Source organism: Propithecus coquereli, unplaced genomic scaffold, assembly GCF_000956105.1.
Source record: "Propithecus coquereli isolate 6110/MARCELLA unplaced genomic scaffold, Pcoq_1.0 Scaffold206, whole genome shotgun sequence".
Lineage (NCBI taxonomy): Eukaryota > Metazoa > Chordata > Mammalia > Primates > Indriidae > Propithecus > Propithecus coquereli.
The window spans coordinates 1207222-1216107 of NW_012145634.1; the positions used below are offsets into that span (position 1 = coordinate 1207222).

Here is an 8886-nt window from a genome sequence, read left to right on the forward strand (position 1 = left end):
ATCCTTGGAGCCGCCACCAGGCCCTCCACAGCCAGGCCACGGCTCCATGCAAGGCCCATGGGGCGGATGGGGTGGGGTCACCGGACGTCCAGGCCCTGAAGTGGCCCAGGGAGCTGGCCGAGGGAGAGGGCTGCAGGTGGCAGAGGTGTGGAGTGGCCCCAGGAGGCGGCTATTTCATGCCACTGCGCAGCACCTGGTTGGCCGCAATGAGCATGACGCTGATGATGAAGGCGATGGCGAAGGCGCAGATCAGACTCTTGCGCACGCACGTCTGCCGGATCTGCTGGTTGGAGCAGGCTGTGACCGCCGCCGCCACCGGGAGCACCGGGGAGCAGAGGAAGACAGAAGGGGACATCAAAGCGACGGAGTCAGGGCTTATCCCATGGGGCACACTGGGACAGAGACTTGAGACAGGCAAGGAGGCCCCCCAGCCCCCCTCTGCAAACCCCCGGTATGTCCCCCTGCTCAAGCAGCTGGGCTTGCCCCTGGGGCTCCGGACCGGTCACTCACTCTCCACGTCCACGGGGCATTCCTCAGCCGTGCCCAGGTGGCTCTCCTCCTCCGTCATGATGATGTTCTCTATGTCCTTCATGGAGAGGTGCTCGCAGAAGGTGTCGTAGAGCAGCCGCTTCAGCTCGTCCACTGTCAGCTTCTGCATGTCGCACTTAGGGGGGACACAATGCTCTGGCTGCCACCACAGTCCCCACCCTGCAGCCACACGAGCCCAGCGACAGACCTCCCGATTCCAGAGGGCTGGAAGCCACTTGCTGCATCCCCCTGGAGTCCCTGAGCGACACCAGCCTCCCCCAGGGAGCCCATGGCCCTCTGGGAGGCAAGACGTCCAGTGGACAGAAGAATGGCCTAGTCATCCCCCTTTACAGTGTGGGCCAAGCCATTCACTGGCCCTGGAAAGGTTCTCCACAGTGTGCACAGCCCTGGGTCCCAACCAGCAGGGCATACCTTCCAGAAGACCGTGTCAAAGTCAGTGCCGTGGAACTTCTCTGGGATCCCGGAGGTGGAGAGCTTGGGTCCCAGGAGGGTCACAAACTCCTCAAAGTCCACTTGGCCATCACCTGGCGCAGGTACAGGACCAATCAGCAGATCAGGCCAAGACCTGGCCCAGGCGGGCAGCCCAGGACCCACCTTGGGCCCATCAGTGACCTCAGGCAGGTGCCCGTCTTCTCTGAGCCTTGAGTCAATTTCAGGGGCATCACACGTGCCAGCCTCTGGGCCGATGCTAAAGTCACCACGTGTGATGAGGCCCCCAGGGAGGGTGGAACCATCCCCATCTCCTGGGCGGGTGGGGGCCCGACACTGTCCACCACACAGACAGCGAATGAAGCTCAGGACAGGGGTGACCGGCCAGGCTGTCATCTGCTCTCTGCATGGAGAGGAGGAGGCCACGGGTGGGATGAGGAAGGGGGGACTGGCATTACTGGTCCTTCATAGGAATTCTTCCTTAATAAAATGCCAGGTGGCCAGTACAGCTAAAGTCATGATTTCATTCTGAGGGGTGGGACCTGGGCTATTATTATACCCCTTCTACTTTTCTGTGCTTTAAAATTTCTCAAATACAGACAGGAACGGTCTCGGACCCCTGTGTGTGGCTGGGACTGTCACCTCTCTGGCCTCCATTCTCCAAACTGAGAAATGGGACCAGACCTGACTGTGACGCGCCATGGGCTTTGGGGTGGCTCCACGTCGCGGGATCGAGAGGCCCAGGGCGGGCTCAGTCTCAGTGGTGCAGGTGACAGGTGAGGAAGCTGAGGCGGGGCACCGCTCACCGTCCATGTCCAGCCGTTGGATGATAACCTCCAGCTCCACCTCGTTGGGCATGTAGCCCAGGGAGCGCATGGCCGTGCCCAGCTCCTGCTTGGAGATGAAGCCATTGCCGTCACGGTCAAACACCTTGAAGGCCTCACGTATCTCTGTGGGGGGAGCAGAGCAGGCTGGGACCTCAGTCTTATCCCCAACACCCCCCTTCCCAGACCCCAGGATCGCCAAACTACAGCCTGAGCACAGTACTGAGAACCCGACCCACAGCCTGCGGATCTGGGGGTGGCCCCAGAGTGGGCTAACGGGGCTGCACTCGGGGACCTCTGGGTGGGCTGAATAGGGCAGCTTGGGCCAGGCCGCAGTGACCCCTCGGGGTCTGGTCTGAGCGCTCACGCTCGGGCAGCCTCTCCTGGCGTGCGCATGGCGACCCCGTGTGGTGGGGACCACGTGTGGCAGAGGACACTGGGGCTGGTCAGGGGAAGGCTTCCCGCCATCCCCACTCCTGCCAGACCCCTCTCCCCCTCCCCTCCCTGTCCCCACCCGGCGCTTCCTCGGGCCCAGCTCTGACACCGGCCAAGGCTCCCTCGCTCACGGCAGCCACGGGAGGCAGTGGTGGCTGCCGACTAAAGGGCGCCTCCCGGCCGGGGGGAAACAGGTGGAACGGCGGGGGCTCCACCAGGCCCAGGCAGGGACAGATGTGGGGGCCACCCCCTGTTGTACAGAGGGAGAAACTGTGGCCTGAGGACCTGGGTGACTCGGGAGTGGGGAGCAATACACTGGGCTGGGAGCCTGGGAACGAGCAACCCAATGCACGACTTGGGCCGGCCTCAGTTTACCCACAGTAAAATGGGCGAATGATGAGGGACGACAGGGTTGTACCAAAGACTCCCACGGAATGTCAAGGGGTCCTAACTTCCACCTTTGCTCTGTCTGCTGTGATCCCTTAATCAGCACAGCCTCAAAGAGCATCGGCCTTTGGGGACAGGGAGAATCTCAGTCCCCTCGCTCCAGCTCCCCGGGGGTCTCCTTTTCCCCTGCCGGCCTCCTGGCCTTTGCTCAGCCACTCCCCTGTGCGGGACTGCGGCAGGCAGCGTGGGGCTCCCCGCGCGTGTGTGTAGAAGCAGCGACAGGCGAGGTGTCCCATGCTACAGACCCAGAAAACAGGCCCGGCGAGGCCGGGCGGCCCCCCAGCGTCAGTGTGGGGTCAGGGCTGTTTCGGCCGCTGACGGTGGCCCAGGCCTTGCCTTAGGGAGTCTGTGAACCCTGATCCTGCACCTTGGGGTCATTCCCTGGTCTCAGCAAGGTAGGAGAGTCCAGCCCAGCCTGTTGGCCCTGCCACAGACTAGGGGCCGTGGCCCAGAGAGGGTGGCCATGTGTTCCAGGTCACACAGCAACGTGGCTTGGGCCAAGCCCCTACCCTCATGAGGCCCTTCCCACCTGGTGTCTGCATCCAAGGCCTGGGGGGTCAGACTGGCTCACCTGTGGGCCAAGACAGACCAACTGTGTCCTGTACCTGAGTCACCCGGACCCCCAGAGCCTCTGACTCTGGACTTCCCCCATCCATCCCGGCCAGGGCCTGAGAATCTGGTCCCAGTGGCGCCGGGGCCAGAGAGGCAGCTAGGCTGGGAGGTCTGGGCCACGGCCAGGGGTTTCTGCAAAGCCTGGACTCCGGGAACTCCCAGCCAACTCCTGCCTAGAGTTTCCATGGGGACGAGGTGGTGAGCTCCCCGTCATCAGAGGTGTGTAAGCAGAGGCCAGCAGCCATGGAGGCTGCTGAGGGGACTCCAGACACCTGGGAGTCTCTGGGTGGAGATAAAGGCATCACTTAGGTTTCTGGCCAGTGCTGCTCTCCTGGCCGCAGCCGCAGGCTCTGCCCACCCCAGGTATCCTCAACTCCAGCCCTAGGGCTCTCGGTCCTGGTGGCACCAGGCCTGCTCTACCTGCAGGCCTTTGAACACATGGCTCCTTTCACCTGGAACGCCCTTCCCCTCGCTGCGGTGACCTCTGACGCGACGGGACCTTCTCCCCAGAGCCCTCTCTGCCCTCGCTGACTCTGGCCCTCCTCTGGGCCCCCGCACGCCCTGCTCTTCCCTGGCCCTTGCACTGACCACACTGAATTGTGAACCACAAGGGCCAAGACAGCAGGGAGGGGTCGGTCTTGTTCTCAGTTGTGTCCCCGCTGGCTAGGACAGGGCCTGTCATTCAAGCATAAACATTTGCTGAATGAATGATGGGATGAATGAATGACCGATCTGGGAACCTGCCCATCTGGAGCACACAGGGTTCACACACCACTCTACGTGAGGCTGTCACTAGGAGCCCGCTAACTGTCCCGTCTGCGTTCTCCCTCCCTGGCAGCCAAGACATGAGGGGAGGCTCGGGAGGCTGCTTGTCCCCTTATCCAGCCCCCGAGGACCTACCCCCACCTACTCTAAGGGCCACCCCCAGAAGAGGGGAATCACGCTGAATTTGGTGGGGGACATCCTTGGACCTCTGGGCCAGGGCTGTTTGGGGGCAGGGGACCCGGGATCAGGCACTGCACCTGTCGGAGCCCTTGGCTTCCCCGGAAGAGGCGCACTGGGAGATCGCAGGGTGGATGGCAGAGTCCTGGACGCACAGCGGGGGCTGCAGTGAAGCCGCCCCCTCCCCTGCCATGAGCTGAGGTCCACGCTATCTATCCCCTACCCTGGCAGTGGCCACGTGTGGCTCCCAGAGCCCAGGGCTCTTTGCTGGAGGCCCCAAGGAAACGCACGGGGCTGGAGGGAAGGGCAAGTGAATCTCAAGGTATGTGGGCCGGCGACAGGCCCTGAGTCAGCACCATGGGCCCCACAGCCATTTCTCGGGCAAGGCTAACCTCCCCAGGCCACTAGGTAAATCCACAGACTGCCACGTCCCCGTCCAGGCGTCCCTTCAACCACCCCTCTTTGGCACACCCAACTCACACCACAGAGTCCTGCTTCCTGCCCTTGCCCATGCTCGGAGCCCTGCCCCAGCCCCAGCTGACGCCCACCAGCCACTGGAGGCCAAATTCGGGCCCCACCTTCTTGGCCATGGAGGCAGGTGAAGTTGCAGAGACCCAGGGTCAAATCCCAGCTCTCCTACGTCTTGGCTGGGTGACTTTGGGCAGGTATGTGCTCACCTGTACAATGGGGCTACCGGATGATTAAGCAGGAAAATGAAGTATGTGTTTGGCCAGGCCTGGCTCAGGGACGGACACTATAAATCAGAGTGTCCCAGATGGCAGAGCCAGAGGGAGAGGGAGGACCAAGGAACTCGGGACACCAGGCCAGCCTTCCCGTTGGCTGGTGCCGGGACCCCAGGCCCATTCTTGGATTCTGTCTCTGCTGCTTAGCAGCCGAGTGACCTGGGCGAGGCATGGCCCTCTCGCAGCCTTAGGGGCCTCATCTGTGAAATGGAGACCAGACCCTGCACCACGGCCGAGGCCCGGCCTCTGCAGGGGCCTCCCTGAGTGGGTGGGTGTCACAGCTCCTTGTCATTGCTGTGCCAACAGTGCATCACAGCTGGGTACATCTCCCCGAAAGCCTTGCTTCTTGCCTGCCCCCAGGAGGCCCGGAAATGGGCTGGCAGGGACACCAGGCTTCCAGACTGATGCTGTCCCCACCTGCTGCCTCCAGCCTGACATCCCCCAATCCTCTCCCCAACCTGCGGAGCTTCATCAGGGCCTGAGTCCCCAGCAGGCCCCAAGGGACACCAGCACTCCGTCAGAGTCTGGGGAGGAGGGAGGCACCGGCTGGAGGCCACAGGAAGGGGCAGTGTCCGTCCTCCGCAGTGGCTGCCACTCTCCGCGGCGTTGGCCCTGTGCCCCACTACTCCGGCCTCCCTGAGTGTTTGGCCTGTGCAGAGGCAGCTGCTAGGCTTGCAGGGAAGAGAGGCAGGGAAGGGGACTTGCAAGCCTCCCCTGCCCCGAAGGCCCCCATTGGGCCAGTCCGAACACAGGCCCCACCGTGTGCCTGGGCAGGCCAAGTGTCAAGCCCAGAACCCTGCCCTGGTGGCTGTCTGCCTGTCTGACCCTTTCCTCCTCTCTGGCCAGAAGGGCTAAGGCTACGGCCACCGCCATTCCACCCTCAGGTGCTCAAGTCCCACTGACGCTGCTGGGTCCAGCCTGAGTGCCCTGCAGGACTCTGCTGTGCATGCGTGTGGGGAGGGGGTGCGTCCCAGCCATAATCCAGGACAGCCGTGCCTCTCCCTCCCAGGGGCTGAGTGGGCCTCAGGCCAGCTCTGCCCAGCCTCCTCCCTATCCTACCAACTGCCATCCACGGCTCCCCAGGGCCACAGGTCCCCAGGTGCCTCTGCCAGATCTTCAAGACCTTTTCCACCTAGCCCGGTCCCCAAGCCTGCCCTGCACACCCCACGCCCCTGCCTCATGGGCCCTACACATTGCAGAGCCTGCTCTCACGTTGCATCTGGGTCCCGGGGCTCCTGCTGCAGGGCCCTGTGCTGAGTACTTCCACTGCGTCCTCTGTCCCCAACCCCCCTTTACATGTGGAGAAACCGAGGCTCAGAGAGGCACGTGATTGCCCAAGGTCACTCAATGAGCCGAGAGTGCAGGAACTCAAAACCCCATGCTGCCTAGCCCGGAAATCCTCAACTGGACTGCACTCCCCACCTCCCTAGCTGGTCCTCCCCCGCCAGACTGACCGCCCCTGGTTCCTGTGGCAGGCACGCACTGTCTGCAGCAGTCCCAGGCTGCCCGGCTCCCTCTGCCCGGCACATTTGGCTCCCTCGCTGATGGCCTCGTCGTCCCAGCAGAGGGCCGGGGTCTCACCCAGACTGTTGGGAGCAGGGGCACTCCTGGGGCACTAGAGAGGGGAAGTGGGGGGGGTGGGATCTCTGCTAGGGACGGCCACTTTCTCCACCTGGCCCTGGCATTCAGGAACCACTGCAAGGGGCCTGGGGCCGGCAGAGGGCTTTTGGGGTGTGCGCAGCCAAGAAGAGGGTCCGTCACAGAGGACTTCTTGCCTTCCTCTGGAACCATCCACCGTCCACAGCCCCCATCTACCCACCCCAGGCAGGGCCCTGCCCTTCAGATGCCCCCTGCGTCAGGGGCCCTCTGCTCCCCAGGGCCCTGGAGAAGGGGACAGGAGAGAAGCGGGGAGCGCATGTGGTGTGGCTGGTGACTAATGCCACTGGGCTCCTGCCAGCACGTCGGCTGGGCTGCCCAAGAGGAGCCTGCGGCTTCTGCCCTGCACTGCCCACCCTGTGCCCCCTCGCCCCTGTGCCCGGCCTCCCCAGCTTCTCCCTTTCCTCGGGGGGTGCACGCCAGGACTGGGGGAGCTGGAGAGATGCGAGCCAGCGAGACCGGGAGTACCAGTGCCGGGGTCATGGTGGGGGTGCCGGGAGCAAAGGGAGGGAATGACCTGGGGTCTGGGAGACATGTTGACCCGTGTCCAAGTGACCAGCAGGGAGAGACGGATGAGGAGGAAACTGGCAGGAGGTCTGGAGTGTCCAGGTCACAGGGGAGGAGAGTGGGGAAGAGATGGCCTACGCCCCATCCCCTGCCTTCTTGGCCCTCATCAAACTTCTCCTCCCAGGGCCTGAATGACACTCTGGACCCTGGGCTTTGGGGATGATCGGTGAGGTCAGGTGAGGGGCATGGCACCCCTCCCTCCGTCCTGCTGGCAGCAAACCCCAGACCCTGTCTCCGTGGCTCTCCCGGCATGTGAGGGTTTGCGGGGGCAGTGGGCGAGGAGCAGGTGGCCTGTGGTGCAGTGAACGTGGCAGTGGCCTCCTCTCTCTGGAGCTACCCCTGGCCGAGCCTGACTCCCCCAAGATCTGCCCCATCTGGGCCTGGGGATGAAGGAGGCTTCCCCGGGGCTCCCACCATCATCCCTGTGCTACTCTCCTAGCTGCACCCCCATAGCCCTGATGAGCCCCCAGATCTCAGAGATCCCAGGACCCAAGGGACCCAGAGAGAGGCCCAGCCTCTGGGTGGCAGCCCCTCCCCCACAGCAGACAAGAGGATCCCAGGAGGCCAGAGCCCCCCACTCCACTTCATACGGAGCCCCAGGAGGTGGGGGGGAGGGGAAGCCTGAGCACCTCCCCACAGCCCCGCAGGGAAAGAGCTGGGCAGGCCCCAGGGGGCTCACTGCTCCCCAGGACACTCTGCCTGGGGACCCCAGCCCTGCCCTCAGCTCTGATCTCGCCTAGCCAACTGCCTGCAGTCCCCGTTCATGTCTGAGAGGCGGAGGGACTGGGGCAGGTTGGGGTCCTGGCCTCTCTGCCTTTCCCTCCCCTGCTGGGCTATCGCAACCGCGACCGAGCCGCCCAATCCGGCCACTTGTTGTCGCCACCGCCTCCCGGGCTGCCTTCCCGGTGCCCCGGGCTGGGGGTCCCCGCAGCCCTGCGGGGAAGGGGCTACAGCCGCAGGTGGGGATGGGGGCGGCCCCACAGCAGGCAAGAGCAGGGCAGTCGCCCTCTCCCCTTCTCCGGCTGCCCGAGCAGATTGGATTTTTAAAGCGACACGAGCGGAATGTCAATGCGAGCACAGAGCCGCGGGCGGGCGCCGCGGAGGGGATCAGGATGCGGGCGCTCCGGCCGGGCCCGCGTGGGGGGCGCAGCTCGGACCCCCACCCGAGTCTGCTGCGTTGCGGCACCTTCGCCGCGGGCTGCGCGGCCCCGTGACCCCGCTGCGGGGCCCGGCAAGTTTCCGCAGCGCCGGGGGCCACGCGGCCAGGCGCTGAGCCGCCCCTCCGCCTCGGGAACCCCCAGCGCGGCGCTCAGGGGTGCAGGCGGGTCCTGCCTCCCCGCGCAGCTGTTCGCTGGGGCGCCCACCTGGCAGCCGGCACCTGCGACAGCCCCCAACCCGGGCGCCCCAGCCGCGCTTCACCTGGGCGCACAGGTAGGAGGGCCGGCGGGCAGGGGTCCCGGCGGGGCACTCACCCTCCAGTTCGTCCTCGGGGATGTCCACGGGACGCTGCTCCGACAGCAGGTTGGGCACGGTGTAGATGCCCCGGTACATCAACGCCGCCGTCACCGGGTGGAACGGCATCTTGGAGGCTCCGCGCCCGCCCGTCCGCCGCAAACTTTGAGGCCGGGGCTCATGGGCCGCCGGCGGCCCCGGGGGCGGCTGAAGCGGGCAGGGCGCGCGGC

At 64.9% G+C, this 8886-nt stretch overlaps 1 protein-coding gene across 1 annotated transcript; it reads right to left on the bottom strand.

Moving 5' to 3' along the window:
- Window positions 1-149: 149 nt before the first annotated feature.
- Window positions 150-8849, bottom strand: CABP7 (calcium binding protein 7). The gene is made up of 5 exons (XM_012644115.1): window positions 8677-8849; window positions 1785-1928; window positions 961-1073; window positions 511-664; window positions 150-297 (listed from the first exon to the last, which is right to left on the bottom strand). Exons 1-5 carry the CDS (start codon window positions 8783-8785, stop codon window positions 170-172), a joined length of 648 nt encoding a protein of 215 aa, XP_012499569.1. The 5' UTR covers window positions 8786-8849; the 3' UTR covers window positions 150-169.
- Window positions 8850-8886: the final 37 nt, after the last annotated feature.

Bases quoted from the DNA above. Each gene is read 5' to 3' on its own strand.
- CABP7 (XM_012644115.1), bottom strand. From the start codon at position 8,785: ATGCCGTTCCACCCGGTGACGGCGGCGTTGATGTACCGGGGCATCTAC. The intron at 665-960 runs GTATGCCCTGCT...GTCCCCCCTAAG, and splicing joins TTGACACGGTCTTCTGGAAG to TGCGACATGCAGAAGCTGAC. The intron at 298-510 runs GTGAGTGACCGG...CGGCGGTCACAG, and splicing joins ATGCCCCGTGGACGTGGAGA to CCTGCTCCAACCAGCAGATC.